The sequence below is a fragment of the Corapipo altera genome, unplaced genomic scaffold, assembly GCF_003945725.1.
Source record: "Corapipo altera isolate COAL_440 unplaced genomic scaffold, ASM394572v1 100, whole genome shotgun sequence".
NCBI lineage: Eukaryota > Metazoa > Chordata > Aves > Passeriformes > Pipridae > Corapipo > Corapipo altera.
This window is the reverse complement of record NW_020884952.1, coordinates 1,050,247-1,077,036: the sequence shown is the minus strand read 5'-3', so window position 1 is coordinate 1,077,036 and position 26,790 is coordinate 1,050,247. Positions and strand designations below refer to the sequence as shown.

The window sequence follows — 26,790 nt, the reverse complement described above, 5'->3', positions numbered from 1 at the left end:
GCAGAGTTACAGCACGTACCTAACTCCTGGACTCCAAGGAGCTGCTCTGCAGAGCTGGATGTTTCACGTGTTTCCAGCACTCAGCGCTCCTGGGCTGTGGTATCAGCTGGAGCACACCCCTGTTATAATAACAAAAAAATGACTAATTAAGTCTGAAGGGCTTTTTCAGTGCTGCATCAACCCTGTGCCAGGATGGAGTCATACGTGGCACAGCCTCCCTATTCACCACATGGCAATTAAAAAAAACCAAACAAACCAAACCAAAAGATATGTGTTGGCTCCTAATAGTATCTTCTTTTTAGTTTTAGAAGTCTGCTTTCTCTCTACTATCATTATAGGCCACTCTGGTGTATTTTCCATTTGAGTTTTAGATGTCAGGATAAGGCAAAAATCTATAAATGATCATTATTCTGTATTTTAAGGTCTCCAGACAAAAAACTGCTGCTGCATTGTTGGGCTTGGGGGCTCTAAGCATTCTTGGTGTTTTGTGTGTGCTGTTACAGAAATGAAATATTAGAGTAGCAAATACTATTTCCTGACACTTATATTTTAAAATATGTACATATAATATGCTTGTATTGTGTCGTACTTCCCCTTGATGTATGTGTCTCAGAAATGCAATGGTGCATTTGCTGTCTTCCTAATAACAGTTGTAGCTTCTAATACACTATAGAGAATCTTACAGGTAATAAAATCAATATAAAACCAGCTTGAATCCTACTAGTTCTTTTTTTTTTTTTTAAAGGAAAAAGAATTTCTTAACCTTTCATATTTTGGGGTCTTCTTCCTGAGCCCACTCCTGCAAGTTGCTGGATGACAGAACCTCTGAAGATTGCAATGGAAAAGAAAAGGAAATAATCTCTGTTTATTCAGGGATCATTACCACAAAAGAAGTAACAAAAATATCAGAAGGAATTGGTACAATTCACCTACTTCTGGCAGGACCAGGACTAAGAGCACACTCTTCTTCCTGCAGAGAAAGCTACATTTATTATCAGAAAAAAGTCTTAATATCAGCTTTAAAGCAATAGCTCTAATTTAATGAAACCAATAAAATAGCTTTAATATAATAAAAGCTACAGTATGAACCAAATAACAGTAAGAATCTCTGTTACATAGAGATGTACTAAACATGACAATATATTTAGGTTTTGTATTTCTTTAAAGAGGTGGGGGATCAGGCACTAAATCAGAGCAGCTGGAACTCCGAAGAAAGGTTTGATTTCTGCTTAAACTTGATAAATCAACTCTTTTTATGATTTCAGTAAGAGAAAAAGCTGTGGTATCTTACAGCACGTGTTGTTTCTTTGCATTTGAGATTTTGCACGAATTTAGTGTATCCAAAGGAGTCAAGTGCTACAAATAAAAATTCCCTGGAGATCCTCCTAACACCTTGAAGCTGGAACAAACCCGGGCAAGGCTCAGGCTGATGTCACCAGTGTGGCTGTGACTGGGCTGCTGAACCCATGACACCATCACTTTCTATCACTCTATCACATCTTTCTAGTTTTACTTTGCAAATATTATAAGATTTGTATACAAATAACTTCTAACTTTTTATAAGCCTTATAAGCTAAGCTTTATAAAGCTCCGTCTCCAAAGGAAAAGAAAGTTTAAACAGTAAAGAATAAATACACAGCAACAATAGTACAGAAATACATGCTACATCCATGCTAAATTTAGTTATCACTGGGGTTAATAACCATGTAATCAAGACATAACATACAGAGAATTGATTTTTTTGCCAAAGAAACCAACCACATTTTGTCTTTCTTGTTTAACACTTTCAAAAAGCTAAAAATTACTGTGTATAGATGCTGCAGTAACTCTAGGTGGCATATGGCAAATGCACATAAGTGATGGATATCAAGATATTAAAATTATTTCCCAATATAAAAGTCATGTTGTTATTGATAATTGTTTTATTCTTGAAAGCTCATAGGAGAAAGCATCTGCTTCTCCTCATTTAAATACAGGTACTTCTATAAAGAAAAGTAAACTATGTGAAAAAAATTTTCAAAGGAGATATTTCATTGTCTTTTGTCACTAAAAGCACTATTATTTATGGTTATTTGGGAAAAAAGACTAAATTATATTCTTCAATTAATACACCACATGAAAATTAAAGTTATGAGATTATGATTCAAGAAAGCTTTTAAGCAGCTTTGTGGTTCAACTCCACTGACAACAAGTCATACACTTACATTTTCTTTCTGGGGGAGTCATTCTCATTAACTTTTAGTTGACTGATGTAAATAAAATACATGGAGAATACCCTTGAGTGCCCCTAGGAGTGTACCAGGGTCTCCACTGCCCACACCTCAGGGTAGACAGTGACTGGATGTAAAAAGTTGCGTATACTTTTACTTGGAGACTGTTTGATATCTACTGGTTACTTCTATTTTCTGTAGAGAAATCTGTGGTGTGCTTTTATATCAGCTTGGAATAAATGTTTATGTCCAAAAAAGTTGTGTAGTGAGTACAAATCTCCACATCGTAACTGCCTTGAAATCACGTTTTAAAATAATTTTAAGACTACCAGTTTTCCAAAAGGAGAAGCCACATTTCCCCCTGTCACGTCTATATAATGTTTCCAGTTTTATGCCTGGGAAATTTCAGTAAATCTCCTATCTGTCAGGGGGTCCAGCCTTCTGGAATAATCAAAATTATGTGTCATTACAGAAACTTCTCTTATTAAAACTACTGTAATGATTTTTTTAATAGACATTTCAAAAGGCTAGGCCTCACTCTCCTCTCAGTTACATTAGAATAACCCCATCAACTTCAATTATCTTATAATAATATGAAGATCAGAGACTTATCATTGTCCACTTGCTGCTATCTATGTAATAGAACACTGTGGGCATCAAATCTAGCTTTTTTTTCCTGTAGAAAATGATTTCTCTTTAATACTTTTAATAATGAGATCTAACATAGAATCAAAGTGACTTTTAAGAATTTCCTATTTGTTCCTTTGTGATTAAATTTTTTTCCTAATATATCATAAAAACTTTAACCAAAACCTAGAATAATGAGATCAAAATTATTTAAATGAAAATACATGTCTAGACTATTGAGTTATGTCTTCTTAAACCATACTAAATAATACAAGCTGAAGAACAATAGCTTCCAGCCAAGTCTTTTGTGCATTCTGAAAAACTTTATCAAGGCTATGTTAAAAACTGCATTAAACTGCATTAAAATTGTATCCCTGATGTGTATAACCAATTATGCCATTTCAGGTGTGGTTTGGATCTCTATGTATGTTCCCCACAGTAGTGAATTTTGGAATCTAAGTATGTCCTAGCACTTCAGTCTTCAGTGTAAGGTTATATCATGTCACACATCAAAAACTGTTTTCCCATGAAAATACACGATTTTGAGAAAACTCATAATCGAAGAAGGGAATACAAGAGTAGCTAATTCTGCTAAAATCAATTAATAAATAAAGACAGCTGAACTTCATCTTGAAAATAGGTTGTGATCTGAAACCAGTTATAGGCAGCTGTACCCAGACATCCACAACTAGGAGGAATGTGAGTCTTGGTTTTCCAAATTCTAGTGCTTAGCCTTACCTTTGGATATGTTCTCCTTCAGTGTTTACTTTCACATTGTAGGGAAAAGGGTTAGAGAATTTTCTCCCTTATCCCTTATTTCTCCTTTTTAAAATTGCACTTCCTTTTTCTTTCTCTTTTTTTTTTTTTTTTTTTTGTTTTGGTTGGTTGGTTGGTTTTGGGGGGTTTTTTTTGTTGTTTTTTTTTTAATCTGGATAATCCCTACCCAAGATTTTTTGCTGTTTCTGCATACTACCTCCAGAAACTTGTGATGGATGAGCCTGGCATGGCCATGACTCTGAATATTAAATTTCTGGGTAAAATAGGAGAACAAGTTATTTCAGCTATGGATTCTGGAGATAAATATCTGTATATTCCCCTCTGGATAACCAGTTTTGTGCAGCCTTACTTAACAGAACTCAGAGATGAACTGCAGAGAGAGGAATTTTCGGAATAATGTTGTTAATGGATCCTGGCATCCGTATAATACAGAAGTTCAGAAAAACAGCCCCAAAAAGAAACAGATTTGTTTTCAATTACAAGGTTTAAAGTCATAGTTTGGTTGACTTAACTGGAATATTTCTAATTTACCTCTGGTGAGGATCTTGCCAAGTATCTAATTTAAAAACAATTTTGGATATTATGCAGATGATGGTATAATATTTTTTAACTTTCCAAAGGAGTCTGTGTTAACAAGTAAAGTTTTTTTAATATCAAGTGAATGACATCATTCATGCTAATTTACCTGCACTTTTCAAATCTGGAACTACACTAAGACTTGCCCTTTTCAGAAGAATACACCTTTTGGAAAATGCAATTAAAATCTTTATACTCCCTTCAAAACAAGGGAGACGGGATTTGCAAGAAGACTCTCCAAAAATTCCTTGTGAGGAGATATTTGTACCACTTAGGTTTAGGTACATCCCTGAAAAATCTAACTTGTGCAGCTGATCCCTTCCAGTTGTAGGTACAAGAAATAGCAGCAGGATCCTCCAGGGGCTGGTTTGGAGAGCCTGGATCAGGCTCCAAACTCTGAATATTCCTCTGGAGGAACCTCTGTTAATTGTACCTCAGGCAGATACATCTCCTGCAGTACTGGGAATACCTCCTTCCTAATGTTCCTGTCACTTAATTCTAGAGATGTCAAAATTAAATAGTATTAATTAAGTACATGTAATTTAGAAAACATACAATTCACAACGATTTATTGAGACAGACTGTGCAAATACTTGTTTGCAGTTACTCTGTACATGTTTACTAGAACAATAATTAGCTTCCTAAAACATGCTCATTGCATAGGGAAGTTTAGGTGGCATCAACTATACAGTAATTTACCTTAATTTTTAAGGTAATAATTTACTTTAATTTTTAAGAATATGCCTGTAAATTCCAACTAACTTTTAACATCAACGAAGCATAATTATAGGATTTTTTAAAAAATAAAATAACTTCTTAAATTATTGCCAAAGACAATCCCACCTGTCCAAGGAAAGAAATAATATGGTTAGAGTACTCAGAGAAATTAGAAGAAAACCACATTCTATCAGAATAGATGCATTAAGTTTAATAATTATTTTAAAGCTTACAGATGCTGGTCCCTGCAGACCTCATGTGAGTTATGAAATCTAATATTATTCTCATAACTCTGTAATAAAGTTTTATAAATGTTATAAAAAAGGTTTTTACTAAGAGTGAACAGAAATCTGAACTATCTGGCCAAGTAATAAAATTGCATTCCTTTCTTGCTAAGTGTCAGGTAAGAAGTTTTCCCTGGAAATTCATTGCTAAGTTTTCCTTTTCCACTGGACTGCATTCATTTTTTAATTCATAGACCAGTAGCTTTTCTTAATGGGTTTTCCATTAACATCTGACTCGACTGCTAGCAAAAGAAAAGGCAAACATAAAACAAAGTGAGGGAAATAGTCAAGAAAAAGCTTTTTAATAATTGATTGTATTGCTTTCCAACTTTGCAATGTGTTTTGCTGTGCTCATTTCTTACTCTTTACAACGGACAACACAACTCAGGGCTTCCTCCAGCAGCACAAAAGGGGTTGCAAAAGCAGATGGACCATCCTTATGGAGGGATAATCCCCAGTGGAAGATCTGATATAACCTTTAATACAAACTTGGAAAGGATACTGTGGTTCTAAGAAAATAGACACGTGCAGTATTTCGGCCATGAGCACCCACAGTGATACCTGGGTACCTCCCCTGAACACCTCTGTCCTGGAAAGATTACAATACCCTGCTGGAAGACGGATAATTAGTCATACTTTCAACTGCTGATTATTGTGGGTAGACAAATCTGATTTTTAAAATGTTTTTAATAATGTACATGTTAGAGGATAATTTTTGCTTCATTTGTTAACCTTTGTTGCTGAAGGTCTCAAAAATCCTTGTTTCACTCTGAATATTGCTATAGCAGCTGAAGATCAATAATTGCTTTCTCACCATCACTGAAAAATAATGATATGCCCACGTGTTTGATCAGCAGCAAATTAGGCCTTCCAGCTAAATGGCACCCCTTGGACAAGTGAGCCAGCATGGAACAGGCAGGTGATTTTGCTGTCAGAGATGTCTGCACAGCAATGCAGATGGAAAGCAAAGCATTGTTGGTCTTTAGGCAGATAAATAACATAAATGAGGATATTACTGGAGCACTCAGAGCAATAGTTGTGTTTCCCTGATTTGCTGGTTGGGGGTAGGCTGGTATCTTCATGCTTAACTACCCAACATACAGGTGTGGCCATTTCCATATTGTCCCAATCACACCATGTAAATGTTAAAAATAGCCTGTAACAGTTAAAAGGTATCCTTATTCTGCCTCTTTAATTAAGAATGTTATTGCATTAATACTTATAATTTCATTAATGTGGTGAGATTTGAAGAATGCCTACATTCCATTTTCACTCCCCCCCCCAGATTATTTTATACTTCTATTTATACATGACTGTGTATTAGAGTGAAATTATTTCATACCCTTAAAGCTTGTCATAATGTTCTTGGAGAGGACTTGTTTTAAAAACATATTTTAGTTAGTGAATGGCTTGGAAAAATATACTTGGTCCTGTTCCTCCTTTCATTGCATAGGAAGCTGGAAAAACTCCAGTGATCACTGGTATTACTGTCTTATAAATGACTGCAATATATTTCTCTAAATTTCACACAGTGTTGAATGGTTTTGGCAGTACGAAATGGATAATGTGAATTAAGTTTAGTCTTTAAACTAATTCTCCATATGTACTGAAAAATCTAAAGAACCTCGATTTTCAACCAGAAAGCTCTTCTCATGTCTTATTCCTTACTTATTAATTATTCTAAAAAGAACAACACAATGGCAAAAAAAAAAAAATAGAGGAGGAGAGAAAAAGGAAATGGAAAAACAGAATTACATTTTGTAGCACTTTGGTGAACAAAATACACATTTCAACTAAATCAATTAGATCCAACTCCATGTAATTATCCTGAATGCAAACTCAACTTGAATTTAACTTGCTAGGGGAACTATGCAGTTCGCCTGTTTAAAAAGACAGATTTTATCACCAGCTAAAGGCAGTTCAATTAAAATTGGAGGCTTAACCACTCAGAAGCCTGCTGGCACTGCCTTGATGAGCTGTAATTCTAATTGGAAACTCTCTGCAGTCAGTGCACAGCAAAGAAAAACAGCCAATTCCTGGCTGTTTTTCCAGGAATGCCCAAGTTTTCTGCGGATGTTACCGACGTACCACGTCTGGAAGGGGATTATGTGACATGTTCATAGATGAGGGGGGATAAAGAACAGGTCTGGATCCCCCTGAACCACGAAGCTGGTTTATTCTTCTCTCATGAGAAGCCTTGATTTTCATTTTTCTGTATGCCCCAAAATATTTTTTCCTTCAGGTGTTTTTATTTCATTATTTCACTGACAGTTGAGGTCTATTCCGTACGTGCCAGCAAAGGCCAGAGGGGACTGATTATATACTGGAAAGGTTTTACGTGGAGGCGACCAGATTGAAGCACCTTCAAATGAAAGCTGTATTAATGGTAACTTAAGCAATTGTATTTAAATCTACTTGTATATTTTAGAGCTTTTGATAACTGATTCAATGCAGTTGTATCTGAGTCTATAAGAAATATCGTCAGCACCATTGTTAGTATTTCATTATTGTTAAATAACCTCTTTGTTAATCTGTGGTTTCCTCACTAAATGTTCATAAATTCAGTAGTTATGTAGACCAGAGTATAGAATTGCTTTTTTGAGCTCTGTTTTCTCAGCATATTCCAGCTACTGTTTCAGTATACAAAGCCCTTGTACCCTGTATGACCGTAAACTTCAGAAAGCAGGAGTTTATTTTCCTAAAAGCAAAAAAACCCCCAAACACGCAGTAACTAACACCAGAGTTCCACTTTTAGCTGAAACATCATCACAAAACACTACTCTCAGCTCATTAACTGTGAGACCTTAATAACTAGAATGAAAACATATGACAGTTTTATTTCCCTCTATAATATTATTTGAGGTTTTGAGCAGATTTTTATATTACCACTTGTAATTGTGATAGCCTAAATATGTTTACTGCCTTTATGCAAATGTAAAGTCTAATATTCAGTAGAGCTGCTTGCATTTTTTTTCAAATGTTAAACTCCTAATCAACAACCGCTTCCAAAAATCTTCAAAGAATTTCTCGATATCGCGTTTTCAGTTTCGATATTTAATGTGCATATCGGTGGCCACAACTGGTACAAACCCAGCCCGTTTTTTGTGTGTGGTGTTGACAGTGATTTGCTTTCATCTTTTTTCATATTTTCCTGCATAATTTCCAAGCCTCTAAAAGTAGGCTCTGCTGACACAGCATTTCCACAAGCAGAATTTCTCTCCCCTAGCTGAGAAAGGATTGACTCAGCTCAGAACGAAACAAGGGATCCATCAGGAATCGCAACACTGAAAGGTGGGAAAGATGGGAGAAATAACCGAGTTTAAGAGAAAGAATGGAACATCACAGAATGGAAGAGGAGGAATATGGAAATGCACAGAGAAAGCTTTTCAAATAAAAGGGCTGTCTCAGCCCTCAGTTGCAGATAAGAAGCCACTGCTTTGAACTCATTTCACTGAATCACCTTGAACATTTTGAGTAGGTTTTGAGACATTCGGCAGGAGTCAAAAGGTTAAGTCTTCCACTATATTTTTGAAGTAATTTTGCTGTTTTTAAGTCTATATTCATCTCTCAAAAGATTTTTTTTTTTTTTACATCAAAGGAAGAAAGACAAGTAAAAATTTTAACTGGTAACTTTTTAGTGTTATAACCATTTTTTCTTATGGGTATGATCAGGGTAACTTTTTCAATCTCAACTTTGAAGAAGAAGCTACTGATGTATTTTAGGTCCTTTAAAGTCACCTAATGTAGTATCTCTACTCTTTTTTTCAAGATCTAATAATAATGAATAAAAGCAAAATTAAGGGGAATAATGTCAAGTTTTCTTTTTTTCTTGCTGACTATTGAAAATAGAATGTTCCTTGGAATCAATATTTCCTTTACAAAAGACTACACTGGTAGGGTTTGGAATTCTAATCAAATGTGACTCTCAAAGTAATTGTGCTCCAATACTAATACACCTGTTTGGATGAAAATACACAGCATTTTTGCTGATTTTCTACAGCCGTGTCCCTTGGAAAGGGATGTTACAAATAACAATAATTCTTAAGGATAATTAGTTCACATGTTCATTGCCACAGTTGGTGCATATATGCTTTAGCTTTTTCCCTCATTCACAGTGTGTCACCTGGACATATTCAAACCTCACCCTTCTTAGAATACACCTCATGTCATCTCAGGTCTGTTACACAGCGATTTGGAGACTCCAAGAATTAAGAGGAGGAGGGAGAGAACATGACCTGAAGACCTCCTGTCACTGTAGAACTGCTTGATCAGAGGTAACATCTGCCCTGGATTCTTCTGCAATATTCTTGCAGCTGGTGAAAATGTGGGTTGAGCTCTGTCTGGCTTTACTTGTGCCCTACATTCACAGGCCCCAGTGCCTGCAAGGCTCTGCCTCAGCAACCTTCTAGCACACCTACCATCCTCTCTAATCATCTGTGCCCAGAGATAACCATTTCCTTAGACTGCTGTGTCAGGAACAGCTGCATGGAATGACCACACACATGCTCCTGACATCAGGTGAAACTCAGTGTTTTGGAAAGATTCCTACAATGTACTCTCTCCCCCAAAAGCACAGTGTACTGGGGGTCCTTCACACCAGTTTGTATCTCTTGTATTCTGGTAGGAAAGGTAGTAGCTAATGGGAAGCTACTTTCACAAGACAATACAATAATGAGCAGGATACTTCTCCATAAAAATGTACCCTTCCAAGAGTCTGGAAATGTCCCAGTGGGCACTGAGTTTTTAATATAATAGTTTACCACTGACAGGTAGAATCTCATTGTGATAAGGTGAGTTTCTAGCTGAATTATCAAGCCACATGTAGTCAGCAATCTGTCTTGGGGCAACTGCTAACAACATTAACAACTCTGAACTGCTAAACCATCATAGTACTGAAAAATCACATAAAGCAGATAAGATTAGTTTTTTATTCTTCAAGACTTAAAGATTTCCTTAAGTCCTTAAGAAAAGAATCCCAATGAAGACAACTGGCATTTCAAGCTGGCTAAAGACGTTCATAATGGCTCTGTTGCATCACACTTTCACCATGAGCACAATGATTGGTTTTAGCTAGAAAAGACAGAATATTTCCTCAGAAATTGCAAGGGATTCTGCATTTGTGTGGCATTCACATTGCTTACCAGTTTTTCTTGTGCCATGACAACGTTTTCATCCTGTGATAATGTACAGGTACCTGCTCATCGACAGGGAAAAAAAGATGGTTAAAGACTTACATGTCCCTCAATGCAAGATATTTTCTGAGGAAATCTTGTAGAATCATAAGCAGTTCTGAGGACAGCAAAGTATTTCTCCAAAGATCTGTTCTGTAAACTATATATGAACCTCTTTTTTTTTTTCTACAGCTACTTAACAGTACTGATTTTAGTATCTTCTTTTTTTCCTGGGTGTAAAAATGTCCATTATAGATGCCATTCTTTCTGCCATGCTTTTTTTTTTCTTCCTCAGGTGCTGGTAATAGGCTTAGACTTCAGTTTAGCCAAGGATATGAGCTTGACTTTGCTGTGGTGCACAGCAGATATATAACTTTGCCAGATAAGGCACTCAGCACTGAGCAAATCCATTCTCCTCAAGTTTGAACCTGCTTGATGGTTACAGAGAAAGTCCTTTTTTAACAATTTCATGAGAACCAGTTCTTTGAGGAACATCTTTCGTGTTGCCATCACTTACATGCTGTGGACAGCGTCGCAGATGTTAAATATGTGATAATCACACCATTTCTGCTCCTGTCCAAACTTTTCTCAGAAATATTGTTTCCAACCTCATACTAAGCTTGGTAAAATTCCTGAAGACTTCATGCACAGACTCAGAAAGCTATTGATTGCTTGGCTAATGATGTATTGAGCAACCTGTCACAAAGCAGCAGCCACACCTCCTGCTTACCTTCTTCAAGCAGAGGTGGGCACTGCTAGTAGGAGTTACAAGTAAACCAGGAGTTTGGGTATTAATAGAAAATTACAAAAATCATAGCTGTGTCCTAATATTATTTTAAAAAAATTCTTAAATTAGACATTGTTAAAATTAAAAATCAGCACTTTGGAACATTGTTTTCTTTACTTCTTTCAGCATACATCAACATTTTATTATTAGAAAACCATCCCAAAACACTCACGATCTATTAAGGAAACCAAACAGCCTCTGTTCCTGTGTAAGTAATCACATATTCTTTATAAAATAATCCAAAGAAAGAAGGCCATGGCATAAGGCCATCCATAATGTATGATATGTATTTATATGTATAAATATGAAGTTATTCTGTCAGTGGAAGTATAAGCATATAAATTCTACAGAGATAAGAGAAACAACAATCTCCTGAGCTGGATTTGCATATTTTGCAATCTTGCAGTGTGTATCTCAGCTTCTTCTATAATTGATTTGAAGCTGCTACAGCAACATTAAAATGTCAGAGGCTTCGATTTATGTACCACTCTGCACAAACCTGTTGTCCAGTCACAGAAAAGGAGGTAGTCACAGCATGAGCTGTTCTTTATTTTGCTTGAAAACACCTTGCAAATAAATGCTTTATGGTTCTCAAATCCTCACGTTAATTATGGATAAGAAAACTCTCCAGACAAGGAAAGCATGAGATATGCAGACAAACCCAGCTCTCCTGAGGATGCTGAGTGTGCACTATGGTCACTGACCTGTCACTGCTGATTTACCTTTGGATCACCTTAATGTTCCTGTAGCAGCAGGAAATATACCTTCCGTGGGATGCTGTCAAGCTCAGAGATGTTGGTACCTTTCAAGTTTAATAACAACACGGTTTCTCACTCATCTAAAAACACTGGGATCTGATTTGTGGCTTTCCAAAGGCCCATTCAATTTTTCAAAAGCCTCTCAGAAATTACTGGGTTTGTTAAAAAGTTGTGGTTTTTGACAGCCAGCTCTACAACTCAAGGTTTAACCAAAGAGTCCTTACAAGCTTTAACCACAGGGAATATTTCCACACCTCGAAATTGAAGCATTTTTGAGGGAAAAAATATGTAACTTACTTGACAACTTTTCATTTGAGAGTGAAGACAAACCTATAAATGAATATAATATGGTTCATATTATATATCATATATATAATACGAAAATAAACCTGCAATGAAATTTGTTTATTTCATTATGGAAATCTCATTATTCAGACCTAATTTAAGGCACCTTTTTGGTTAATTCTTGAACTATGATAACACTTGTTTTTCTGTGTAGTTGATATACCAGAATTGTAGGCAGTTACCTTTCTCTTAACCAGGGGGTTACTGTAGAACAACAAACATTCCTACACTTTCTATTGCTCGTTTCGGAGTATTAATAAGAAATTTAATGAAACTGGAGGAACTCAATGAGCAGAACCAAGGGAATTTTCCTTGAAAACTGTGATTTCTTCCATACCATACTATGAGAAAGGGAAGAATTATTTCATACAGCTGGGATGATTTTTATAACTTCAGAAACTAGAGCTTTAGAAATGAGGGAAGTCATTCTGGAGGAATTACCACCGCTCATGTCATGGGCAGCGAGAGAGAACCTGGGGATTTTATTTACACTCCAAATGTTAGTCTGGTTCACCCACACTGGAAAACAGCATTATGGAAAAATTTGTCTAGAGAAAGAAAGCAGATGAGATTTGTAAGTGAGCATTCTGGCAAAACGAGGCCCCTTCAACAGGCCTGTAATTTATATGCAGATGAGAGGGGAAAATGAGGGAAGAGTAAAGAACTAGTATCAGTCAGGTTTTGATTATTAATCCTAACTCAATATGACTTCTTATTTGCATGTTTTTAAATGGACTAGAGCATTAAAAGCAAGTTTCCTATGCATTTTAAGCTTCTGAAAAACTAGATATCTGATTTCTTTACTCACTTATTTGGAGAACTTCTTTGGTTCTTGTATTCTATTTGTTTTGACACTTTTATTGCTTACTTTGTACTGAAGGGAAAGTAACCTACACCACATAAAAATAAAAATATTACAGGTGACACCAGCCCCTTGAAGTTACAGTCACAGATTAGATGACAAAGGACATGGGCACAATTAATTTAATTCCAAAAGAGTGTCACTGGAATTACTTTTAGATTCACTTGAATCTGTTGAAAAAATGAATGGGTGTTATCATGCATGTACTGGTTTTAAAGCATTTGTTGCTTTTATAGAATGGAAAACATATTTTTTAATAAAGTGAAATAAAAATCTTTGATTATCAGTGCTATTGTGTTTATTCCAGTGTAAGCTTGAAATATGCTAAATTACTGTTTCTGAATCCTTGTAGGGATAAATTCTGTATAAATCTGAAGTGAGAAGGTATAAAAATGAACTGTAGAAAGCTACTACAGATGACCCCCAGTGATGGAATAAATAGTTTCTAATTAAAACAAAAAGAAAAGGGTATCACATACCTTTTCTAGATTGTGTGTAAAACACCTGGCTGTTACATTTCTCTGGAGGAGAAAGAACAGTATCTGTGGCAGCTGGATCTTGCTGCTTTTGGGTGCTGGAATAACAATTAAAATTAGTACATAAATAGAAAGGTATAAACAGTTACATTTATTATATGCACTTATTTTACATTCTGTCCAAAAACCTGCAGAACTATATAAACAAAAATATAACAAGATGAAAGAAAACATCAAGTATATATATTAATATAAACTATCTGGCTTCAGCCTACAGATTGCAGACTAAAAGCCGCTATAGAAATTACAGAAATAAATCAGAATTTCCGACTGGTAGTGTGTCTATTGGTCATTTTGCTATTAAACAGTTCTGCATTTTTTGACAGCTTCACGCAAAAGGAAAAAAGCTGATACATAAGGGGAAATAAATCATAGTAGAAAAGAAGATTACAAAACCAGATAAGATTGGCTTTTGGAATTTCTAGGTTGTTTTATTCTCACATGCAAGGTGCTTGAAAAAGAAGGGAAAGGAGACATGGCTCTTGGTCCCAAATATCATTGGACAGTAGTTCCAGATCAGGAGGGAAGGCACTCAGTGGAGCATCTCTTTCCTAAGCCATCACTCACACCATTCCCACCCAGAGACTAATCCTTCCTGCAGAACAGCTACAACAGAAGGACCATAAGATCCACACAGCAAATCACTTGCTGTTCAAACAGTTTAGACTGCATGAACTCACTTCCACATGTTTTGTTTCAATTTTTTTTTTTTTTCCCCAAATCTTGGGGACCTCTGACTGCACAGAGCTCCAGTGGAATCCTAAAAAAGCTAGGATTATTGCTCCTTCATCACCTCTCAAAAGAGGATCATCATTTCATCCCTTGCAGAAGTGGAAGGGATAATCAGGTTTTAGAATTCAAGCATTATTGGGATATTAGGTAGATTTAAGTTAGCATAAGGGGGATTGTAATACCATAAGCTATAGGGGTTGAAAACCCAAGGAGATGTAAAACTGTAAGCCTCCAGCTGAAGGATGAAGCAGTAAACCCAGAAAAATGCAGACATCTGTAACACATCAGGAATGTAAATGAACTCATTGTAGCATAAATGATAATTGAGAACTCTCACTGATAATTTAGGATGCATGAAAATTTTAAAATTGGGCCTGAAGCACAGTGTGGAATCCTGTGAAGTTTCTGACCACAGAAAAGGTTGGTCTATTTTCTTAATTGTTTGTAAGTGTTGCTGCTGCACTCCCTGCCTTTCCCAGTATTCTTTCAGTGGCACAGACAATCAGAGGCTGCCTTGCAAGGCTCCTAATAAAAATTACCTCTCTGTCTATGTGTGTGTCTTTTTACATAAGTGACTATGTTAAAAGTTTTCCTGTATCACAGCAATTCAAAAGAACAAAAAATATTAATTATAGGTTTAAGGCAATCTAGTTGATTTGCTCCCATTTTACTTATTAGTATCCAAAATACTGTAAAGGGCAAATGAAAAGGCATTCACAGTATACACATTACAACTAAAATATTTGGTTACCAGTGGAATATTATCTTTTGGTCATCTTATTAAATCAATAATGTTTAGTAGCTGAACACCAAGCAGTTTATTTTCCCCTAAAGTAAAACCACATGGTAGAACTCAGATTAAAAATGGCCTAAAGAAAGGACTTAATCTGATTAGGAGATGACAGCTCCATCCCATATCAATTTACAGAAGTCAGAAGTGGTTAGTTATATCAGTTTTCCTTGGTTATTACGTTCAATCTTGAATAAATGAGGGGGAAAGTCTGTCTGTACTCCTCACATGCAGTCATTTAATTCACTATTCTTTCCTGGTAAATCTCATTCATAGCACCCCTTTGAAATATGAGCGGTGATGCCAATTACCACAGGCATGTTGGCTGAAGGGAATAGAGTTCATTTGATTGGGGAAAAAGTCATCAATGAAATCTCTTGTAATTCCTGTGTCCCTCAGTATTTAATTCCTCTACTGTTTATTTTACATTTCCAAGGTAAGCACACATCCTTTCCTCCCACTCAGTTTCTCGTTAGTTCTCCACTGAGTCAGATCACTTGAAGAATATCCAAATTGATGAATGATGGTGTTGCCTTTTAAAAGCTAAAGAATCATAGAGTGAACAGCTTTTCTCATCTATAATCTTAGTCTAATCAGATGTTCAATCCAGTTGAGGACAACATAAATTTAGGAGTTTATAATCCAGCAGCCAAACTGATAAATTGCTTGCAGTAAGGACATTTTATCATGCAAATGTCAATAAACTCAGAAATAAGCATTAAAGGAGAACAGAAAACTAAAATTAAAACCAGGGAGTTCATTGACTTAAGTCAAATTGTCATTTAAAACTGAGTTTGTTAAAAGAAAAGGGTATTATACAGAAATGTATTTGTCTTACTGATATTTTAAATTTAGCTGAAGTCCTGGCTTCAACAGGGTTTGGGTTTTACCTGTGGTGTACAGTTAGATCCACTCTTTCTCAGTAACAGGCATTGGCCATCTGGCAAGAATTGGCAACTTGTTCAATTTTTCTGGGATACATCTGATTAATTACCTTCTCTGCTCATAAACAGTTTTCCTGAACAAACAAACAGAACCTCTGTCTCATCCCAGGGCTTGTGCACTGTCCGGTGCACAAACAGCTTTAGCAGGTTGTTGCACTCTGAGCTGGAAGGTGTAGTTATCTAGCAGAAAAAATAAAGAACACATGGAGTTAATCATTGCATGTCCTGCTGTAGCAACTTAAATTCTTAACTTAAAATCTCTTAAGTATTATAAACTAAAAAAAAAGTAGTCCTGGTGTATAATGACAGAATGGAGCACAGCAGTGATTTCCAGAGCAGCTATATGTGACTCTTGACAACGTGGGTGACCCTGATGGCCCTGGCCTTGGATCTAGGCATTAAATGCAGTAATAACTCAGCCAGCATCAAAGCTGATACTTCATTCTGATGCATACACGAGCAATTGACCTTTGCTGCTGCAGTTTTGTTGTATTTTGAAACACTCACACTGTGAAGAGAGGGGCGAGGATTCTCCCTCAAAAATCCTCAGAAGAAATAAACGTGAGAAGTTCACCAACGCAGCAATGTAAAAGACAGAGGTGGTCAAAATACCAGAAAAGATGACGAATTTTTTAATTGCCTCAATTTACAAAGGAGGCCCAGAGCTACAAATGCTTGTTCTTGTTCCACTTCATCGGTCACAGCACGTTCTGCTGGCCCAGGACAGATTTATCTCACAGGCTTGGCCAGCCAGGTCAGACTTACTTTCTGGTACAACTCACCAACACTTCAGAACTGTAACTAGATGTCATCTACCAGGTGGAAAAAGCCTTGCTACTAGTTTGGTGGTTTTTTTAATTTACTGGTAGCAGGCAACTTCAGTCTTTCAAAGCCTTATTTTATGGATCATGTGGATCAATCTTGCCCTTAATATAAAATAATCCCAACAGTTTAAAATTTTCTAACTATTTAAAATAAGATTTTGCTACTTAAGGGCCTCCTTAATTTCTAGTATAATATAAAACATCTTATTTTATATATTTGGTTAAATATAAGAATGAAAATGAATATGAATACACCGATATAGCTTGACCTAAAACTTCCTGAAGCAGGATGGAAAGGTGCAAGCCCTGGCATACATATAAGTTAAATTTAAAAAGCCATTAAGCTGCTTTGTAGAATTAGATGTCGTAAGTGATAGAAAACCCTCACTTGACAAGCATATCTTTGCAAAGAGGAACAATTTCAGCTATAAGGAGAAATCTTACAGAAGACACCTTAATAAAAGGATGAGGGAGAACAGAAAGCTTGAAGGCTGCTGTAAAACTGACCAAGAAAGAAACAAGGTAGTGTTAGACACAGAAATACAGACAGAATGACCCTGAACAACTATATTGGCAAGAGAGTTTTGCAATACTATCTAAACAAACTCGACCTCATAGTCTGTACCTTATAGTCCTTATGGTTCACTTCACCCTGGATTCCAGGGAACAGGACTGCATGATTTCTCTTAACAAACAAATACATTTTTATTACATTTATTACAAAATAACTCTACATATGTGTTGTTTAATATATATAGTGCATCATTTCTTGATTCTTTTTCAGTGTAGAACTATAGGCACTGTTACTGTAAGCACTGCTCAGCAGTAATGAAAACACCTCCGACTTACCAACACGGTTTCCAGCACAAATCCAAAACACAGCCCCTATACCAGCTACTGTGGAAAAAGTAACTCTACCAGAGGCAACCAACATACCATGATAGTACTGAAGATATTTATTTATTTATTTATTTATTTATTTATTTATTTATTTATTTATTGTTTTGGAAATGACATGATTTTTCATTTTGGGTCACTGATAGGTTGTACACATTAAAGACATACCAGATGAACCCAAGATAAGCAGACAACAATGAGAAAATCAGTTTTGACCATTTCTTCATTAATGATATGATAAACACATATAAAATTAAATAGATACGATAAATATAATATATAAGCAATTTAGAGAGTAGGTCTTTCTAAACAACACAGTTAGAAACTCCAGTTAAATCCTCAACAGCCTGACAGCACTACAGGAATCTGTGGAAATAATCTAATACAGAAATCAATCCTTGCCTCTCTGTGGTTTTTTTGCAGTGGGCTTTGAGATGCATAAGGTGCTCTGTCATACAGTGCACATCTTTTGGCAGTCAGATGGCTTTTTTAGCACCCCTACCTCTGCAATTATTTTTCCTGAGGCATAGGTTCCTTGGTTGGCTTTGTAAGCATTCAGATAAGCACAATTCCTTTGCCCCTGGTTGATCATACAGACATCTCTGTTTGGGTGATGGCAGTTTAAGTAATAATGAAAAATTCCTTTGGAATTGCAAGGCTGAGCAATATGTCAATGTGGCAAAAAATTCAAAGCATGAAACTATCGCAAATTTCTCTCATGATTTTAGGTTTGGTAAATAAAAAAAAGCAACCCATTTTAAATGCTTCAGTAGTGTCTTTATAAAAACCAAGGTACATAGGCTTTGGCTGACTTCCTGAGTGATACTTGATTCAGTTGATAAAGGAGTTGATTATGGCCAACAGATGGTCCAAATATTGCTTACTTAAAATGAAGATATTTTACTTTTCATTTATATTTCATGGTTAGATCTTTACACATATTATACTGGAGAAAACAGCTATTCCTGCCTTAATGCTCAATTTAAAAATTGCTGGTTTTCCTCTACATTCCATGTTCAGAATAAAAATATGCATTGTCCACAGTTTATGTTGTACAACATATGCTTAGATAATCTCTCCAGTCTGATCTTGAAGCATTACTTGTTATCTCCTGTTGGGCCTTATTTCATGATGTCAACACCATCAACAAACTGCATAACACGTCAACAGGCTACATGGTATTAAGGTTATTAGCACCAGTTGTTGGTTTGTTTTTTATAATCCGTGTAATTTCAATACAGTTTTGAGGAAAATGTTTCCAAAGGCAGAATGAAAAGATCCTCTCCACTTCTACTGCAAGTATCCTACGTTAAGATCTGATCACATACCCTCTGCATGACCAGGTGCTGAAATATTGACTGCTTATCCATATGGATGAAGATCAGTTTTTCAATTCTGAATGCCTCTAAAGCAAACAGTGCCTCACTCCTTGCTCTTTTCATGTTTTGACAGTCACCCTAAGGATTTATCAGCAGTGAAAGCACCAGGCCTGTTTTACTGTCCTGTATGAATGAATATTCATTCACGTGTCCACGTGACTGTTTTTTAATCTCTGTAAAGATCATAGTTCTTGACTTCTGATCAGTCCAAATATATTTACACCTAAATCACCGATTCAAGTCTCTTGTTAAGGCCTTCACAATGGAATCCAGCAGCTGCTGAATTCACCTGATCAGTACCTCATTGGGGTCTTTAAAAATCAGTCTTTGAAAAGCTCTTGAATAACATGAAAAACACTGGGTGAATCTTCTACGATGTAAAACGTGTATTGAAATACTTCTGTATATTTGCAATGAGTTTGATTTTTTCCTGAGTTTCTCAGTCCATCTGCCATGGGTTTCACTACCACTGGACAGGGCTTCTTGTGTGAGCCAGTGTGACTCGTTTAAAGGCTTTTATTCACCTCCCTGGGATGGAAATAATGTATTTCAGGTTATTGAGCCTGAAATACTAAAAAAGTGATTTGTGAGGCAAAACTAAAGAGAAGTATTCAGGAATATAAAGCTCTAGCAAATGCTGAGATACCATTCTCTTCAGAACAAGTAAAAGGAACAAATAATCTATTAATCTAACTTGTATCTGAATCAGTCCAAGGGTTCATATGTACAAAAAAATTGTCAGATGTTCAAGCAAACACAGCCTATGTCATTGTCTTTCCATATTCTGTTTAACTTCTGTTTAACAAGCCTTTCCCCACTATTCAAAGACACATTTTTGGATAAGGGATTGCTTGAAAATAACCCCAATTTATTTTCTTTATGTTGCCTGTGTTTTCTAATAGTATCCTAGGAGAGCACCTATTTCATGATGACTGTTCTGGTATGCAGTAATAGACATAGTTTTCTTTAACTCTATTTTTTGAACTCCTGGGTTTTTCCACACTGAGGTTTATCTACTACACTTCATTACTGAAGTGCCTTCCCGTTGCCTTGAGTTATGTTTATGTGTTTATAAGGACTGCAATGAATTCTACCTTTGTTTTTACAAAACTCAAACATCATGCCCCATTTGTGAAAATATGTAATTTAACTTGCCTTCTGATTGTTTGTTTCTTCAAAGTAAGCAATGCTATTCTTCCAATGCCTCAAAAGAGATCCCTTTTTGCCAAAAATCTGTGCAGGTAGAGCTTCAAATGGCACAAAGGCTTTTCTAGGTAAAAAAATATACGTGCCCGAGTGCTAAATTGTGTGAACAAATTTGGAATTGCAAAAATATTTACACCTCATAAAACCTTGCAACAGAAATTCCTAACTACCCTCAGAAGAGTGCATTGCAGAATGCTTAATGACATCAACCTTGTATCTTCCTCCTTCTGAGTTTTGTGGCATTTAGGTCAGTCAAAAAAGCATTATTTTCTAAATTAATATCTTCACCTTTTTTCCCCATATGTGTCATAAAACTCATACAGTACATCTATAGCTCCCATTTCATATAATGATTGCATTAAAGATTCATATGGATCTGTACAAATCAGTTAGTATAACTGGAGCCATTATGGAAAATACCTTTTAAAAAGACAAAGAGTGAAAAAATAATCAAGTGTCCTCAGAAGTTCCAGAAATAATATCGATTAAGAAATATTTTAAAGTGAAAAAAAAATATCTTTTTTAAATACTTGTATAACATTTACTTTTCTAGTATGACACACTTCCATCAGGCAGTGAAGATGACATTACACCACCTTATTAACATGCACACCACTGCCTAAATGTAAATAAAAGGTTGAGTTATTACAGTTATATCACAGAATAAGATGACAATGAAGAAAATAATAATAATATTTATTAGTTATAAAAATTAATTATAATAAAGTAATAATCATAATCACCAGTAACACCAAAGTAGTAGGAGGTCACATTGCTGAATAGTCTGTGATGAAAAAACAGTAAGATGGGCAAAATTACTTCCTCTCTGGATGTTTAAAAAAAACCTTTGTACTAAAACTGAGCTGGGGATGCAGATATTGTCAAGTCTGAACCATTACTGTTGTAAGATAAAGGAGGTGCACCATTGATACCTTACACAATTATAGAAGAAAATTTGGGTAAATAACCCTTGTGAGATTTTTACTGAAATCCACATAAATTCAACTATTCAACTCAAATTCCAGAAAAGTGAATGTTTCTATCTAGTATAGTGAAAATCTCAATTCCTCACTAGGGTTTCATAGTTGTTTGGCTAATTACAGAAAGAAAAAAAATTACTGTAATTCTCTGTGTAGAAAAAGACTTTATAGTTAGAAAAAAATATTTATTTTTTTTTAAGATCAAGACTAGAACATAAGACTGCCTTTTGATATATGCCTTCAGTAATGTTTTCTGAAACAACTGAGGGGCCTCAAAAATGGATTTTGTTTAGGTCATGAATCTTAGTTTTTTAGATGAAGATGATCTTTGACGAATTAGAAATTACTTTGTGTAAGGCCAGGAAACCCTGGAAATTATTAAACCTGCCTAGGAAGCTGCTGAAGAGTGGACAACAGTGAGGATCTTTAACAAAGGAGAAAATGTTACCTTTTGTACTCTCCATGAAACTGTTCAGCAGGCTTAAAGGTGATCAGATCTTTTTCTGATATACATGAACCCAAACTGTTGTTACAAAGAGAACCTAAGTATTTACCTCCCCCAAACCACTTTCTTGTCTGTCCATTTTGGTTATTCTGGTTATACCATATACAGCACAAAGGCAAGAAGAGCCAGAAAATGAAAACTGGAGAATGTAGTGTATATTCTGCCACCTGTTTGAGTTCCATATTGGCTATTTGTGCCTGTCTTACTGCATAGGAAAACTATACTGCAACCAATCCTTTAATATCTGTGTTCTTTAGGTTTTGAAGGTACCTTGCATTTCAGTGGATCAGATTTCACTTGTGATGTACACAGCAACCTTAATTCAAACACAATGCAGGGATTTGGGGTGTTAACAGCAACAACAAACTACCAAAACTGCTATCTTACCATTCTGTTAAACACACATAAGATGGAAACATACTGTGCAGTAATTAACAACTGATTTTTCTTAACAGAATATTTGATATTATAATCCAAAGTAAACGTTGCTTCAAAAGCTGGTTTTATGAGAGGGGAGGTTAAAAGACCCACATTTACCAACCTACACCTTTCAGTGACAGCAGTAAGTTATTTGCAGTAGTAAGATGGCAGCTTATAAATGTACAAAGTTTTTTAGTACTGTAAAAGAGTTAAGGCTAAAACCATGTGAAACAAAATGGCATGTCCAAATGAAAATAAAAATTCATAATATCTCATAATTATTTTGTCAATAACAATTTAAAAAAATCAGAGAAAAAGCAAAGGGTTCCAAAAAGCAAAGAACAGCCCTTATGCCAGGGAAACAAAGCCTGGAACCTTTGGCTTTCAGGGGCAGTTGCTGGGCCAGCCTGGGCACTCCATGGGCAGCAAGAGCTTTCTGTCCTGGCACCTTTGGTCTGGGAGGAATCTTCGTCCGTCTGGAATTTTGGGAATGGGACTGGCAGTGTCAGCACAGGGTTGAAAAAAGCAAACAACAACCCTTATCCCAGGGAAACAAAGCCTGGAATCTTTTGGTTTGAGGGGCAGTTGGTGGGCCAGCCTGGACACTCCACAGGCAGCCAGAGCTTTATCTCCTGGCACCTTTGGTCTGGAAGGAATATTTGTCTGTATGGAATTTTGGGAGTCAGACTGGTAGTGTCAGGGAAGGGCTGAAAAAAAGCAAACAACAGCCCTTATCCCAGGGAAACAAAGCCTGGAATCTTTTGGTTGAGGGGTAGTTGTTGGGGAAGACTGGGTATTCCATGGGCAGCTATAGCTTTCTGTCCTGGTATCTTTGGTCTGGGAAGAATCTTCGTCCGTCTGGAATTTTGGGAGTGGGACTGGCAGTGTCAGTGCAGGGCTGAAAAAAGCAAACCACAGCCCTTATCCCAGGGAAAAAAACCTGGAACCTTTGGCTTTCAGGTGCAGTTGGTGGGCCAGCCTGAGCACTGCATGGGCAGCAAGACCTTTCTGTAGTTTCTTTGTCATTTGACCCAAACTACTTTTTTGATATTTTGTACTGAATCACAATACTTTTACTTTAAAAATTCATGTAGTGATAATGTTATAAAGACAATAAAACAGAAGATTTAAAATACATTGGAGAGATTCGGAATTAATTTTCCCTAAGTCTGCTTTTTTATCATTATGCTTTTCACAAAAAAAATATAAAATATTTAGCTACACAAATTGGTAGATTCTAAGATGTAACCATCATTATCATCCAAATTTGCACTACATACAGTCAAAAGAAAAATTTTGGATCTTTTCTTTAGCACACAAATCCCAGGATCTGGTTAATTCTGGAATTTGTATTCTTAAACCTAGTTAGCTCAGGTAGGATGTTTTAAGAGAAAATCCTGGATAAGTCCACAATTCCTTATCTTGAACTTATAGTCCTTCTTCTATAACAAGATACACAAAACAGTCCTTCAAGCAACCAAGTCTCACACTATTAGTGCTAATACAGAGAATATAATCTGAAACTGTAAACAACATCAATACAGGAATTTGTGTCTAATTGAGCAATTAATTTTAGAATTATTTTTAATTCATAATTTCATACTGCACAATATTAAGGAGTCTCAAAACTTCTTTGGGGGAGTGAGAAAATTTGCATTTGAAACACAAGCAAAAACATCTTCTCTGCTACCAAAGGGGTGGAATAATACACTGCACATGTGCTTCTATTATCTGTACTATCAGTCTGTCATTAATACAGAAAATAACACTCAGAGCACACAGGGTGTTAAATTCAGAGTTTGAAAATTGCAGTGCTGGTTTTGTTTGAAGTAATCCCAAATAGGGTTTACATTCATCTTCTATAGCACATCAGTGCCAGACAAACCATTCAATGTTCTCAAATTAAAAAGAGATATATTTCCCCACCAGTTTTTCAAGTGTTTCTATTCCTCTTTTTTTTTTTTTTTTTGCTTTCCTTTTCTAGTTTTCTCTCTTTTTTGAATTTATTTTTGATACAGTGGATCACTACTCTTTCCAACATCATAGCTTTGCACGAGATACATCTGCCTAACTTCTTTTCCCCCATCTATTAATTCTCCAGGCAGCATGCTAGCATTTGTGCCACTCATTAAAGTCAGCTGAAGTGTATACATTCTTAGCCCATCGATTCAGTTTTCCTAGTAAAAGCATAAAAAAAGAAGTGACACTGGCAGTTTTTGAAGGAAGGATGATATGTCAGGAATCCCTGCTGTTACTGGTTATACCCACAGAGTGATAACTACCAGGCAATCACCCCTTTATTATCACTTTCTATTGAACTTCATCATTTTTATGAGTGAGGTAAATGGTGTTGATTTTTGGAGGGTGAGAATTCAGCTGCAACAAGGTAACAGCCACCTAGGGGTGGACAGAGCAGGAATGAACATTGATGATGAACTGGAAGAAGAAACGAGGGAAAGGAAAGAAAGTGCCAACGAGATAGGTGTGGATCTAATCACTGAGAAGCAGAAATAGGGTTAAAATATAACTTTTGGTGGAGATTTTTCAGAAGTTCAGGAGGAATTCAGGTGTGCAGTAGTCACTGAGCTTCAACAAAAATCACAGACAACAGCAAGATATTTGTTTTGGGGCATAAAAAGAGGATTGAAGACGGAAGGCACTGAAAAACAAGGTCACCAATAAAACAAGAAAGTGACATCCTTCTCACTGATTCACTCTTCAAGTCCTTGATATAATACAGTTTGTATCTTTTAAGGTGATGTTTTATTTCCTAAGTCCATATAATTAGGTTTCAACACGTGCATAGAAGTAACTTGCCCTTCAGCTTTCCTCAGTCCAACCTCCAGGTCCTACCTGTGTGCATCTGAGCAGGCTTTTCATGAACAGGCAGCAGAGAAACGGGATCACAGGAGAAATCAGCCACGCTCCTTTTGTTCCAAAAACGAGGTAGGTGGTTTTCATCCCCTGTTTTCACATATAACCATTCAAATTCACTGAAGAAGTCACAGGGGCCTGACTACCGTTGTCCCACTCTTGGGAGCCTGTTATAATACAAACTACAGCACAGTTGGGCAGAAATATCATCAGTCTCTATGAAAACAGGTCATTATACATTTAAAACTAATGAGGAGAAAGAGATGAGCCCCCAGAAGGAACTGTTCTTTTGTGCATAGCAGTTGTGTATTTAGCAATGATGGAAAAACTTCATTTCTGGTCCTGAGTTGCAGGACTGACATCCATCTAATAATTAATGATCTAAAAATACAACTGTGAATATAACGTGAAATTCCATTAGATTTTTATATTTGTTGTATCTTTTAACTGATCTCAAAGATTTATTTCTTTTTTCTCACTCTTTCGATTGACTAGCATATAAAATGGATTCATGATTCCAATAGTCTTCTTTTTATTCCAATTATTTTAAAGGCATTAGGAGCAATCAGTCTTTACATACTCACAGATGTATCAAGTAAGCAATAAGAATGATTAACAGTAATATCATAAAAATTCTTCAGAAGGCTATTCTGAAACATATATCATCTGGCATTCAATACTGATCAATTAATAATTTTTAAGTAGTCTGATATTTATTTAATATAACCTTTACACCAAATCTGATTTTCAATGGCATTTAATTAACCTGTGCAATGATGGCAGTTGTGTACATAGATTAAAAATTTGTAAAAGTAATGGTCAGTTAGGCAGTACTAGTATAATTTGTACATACAATTACATTAATTATGCTTTCAAATTAGGCACGTCATTGCTCTGGATGATGTAGAATTCTGGCCTTGTAAAAGTGTATTCCCTTCAACTTTTCACAAACATTTCAAAACAATATTTTTACATAGTGCAACTCATTCTGGTCCAAAAAGAGCCTATTAAAATACATAAATAAACACACAAAAAAGAAGAGTTAACTGAAACTGTGAGATTGTCTTTTTTACCTGCAGTGTCCACTATAGTCACTCCTTCAGCAGCATCGCAGGTTTTAGCTCCTCCTTCACACTTGTCCCCTGAACAATTGTTCTTTCACAGCCTGAGACACTTTCATGAGAAAGACTACTTTTACCACCTTAGTTCTTATTCCTTAAACCCTTTTAATATACCAATCCTCTTCTGCCTGTTGGGAACAAGAAAGCATTTTTACATTTTTATTAATGTTGTTCATACGTTCCAGCATTTCTTTTAACACATATTTTTACTCACATTACCTGTAAGAGTAACCTGTTTCTCAAAAAGAGGCCACCAGAAAAACTGTGAGTGTAGGGGTTGGACTTGATGATCTTTTCCAGCCTAAATGATCCCATGATCCCATAACATGATGGAAGCTTGCCTTGCTAAACACAAACTGTCTCTACAGTGTAATTGCAGCAGCAATTCTGCAGTGATACAGTTCATGCAACACACAGAGTTGTGACCAGCTCAAAATTAAGTGTTTTGGTAATGACAGCCATAGAGCA

The 26,790-nt window shown here is 36.0% G+C and overlaps 1 protein-coding gene across 1 annotated transcript; it reads right to left on the bottom strand.

Moving 5' to 3' along the window:
- LOC113956607 lies at positions 1–26,790 on the bottom strand. Its single transcript, XM_027663365.1, has 11 exons — positions 26,542–26,790; positions 26,275–26,450; positions 26,061–26,141; positions 25,181–25,383; positions 16,167–16,296; positions 13,594–13,688; positions 12,205–12,237; positions 10,333–10,385; positions 934–970; positions 764–825; positions 1–119 (listed from the first exon to the last, which is right to left on the bottom strand). Exons 4-11 carry the CDS (start codon positions 25,286–25,288, stop codon positions 20–22), a joined length of 618 nt encoding a protein of 205 aa, XP_027519166.1. The 5' UTR covers positions 25,289–25,383; positions 26,061–26,141; positions 26,275–26,450; positions 26,542–26,790; the 3' UTR covers positions 1–19.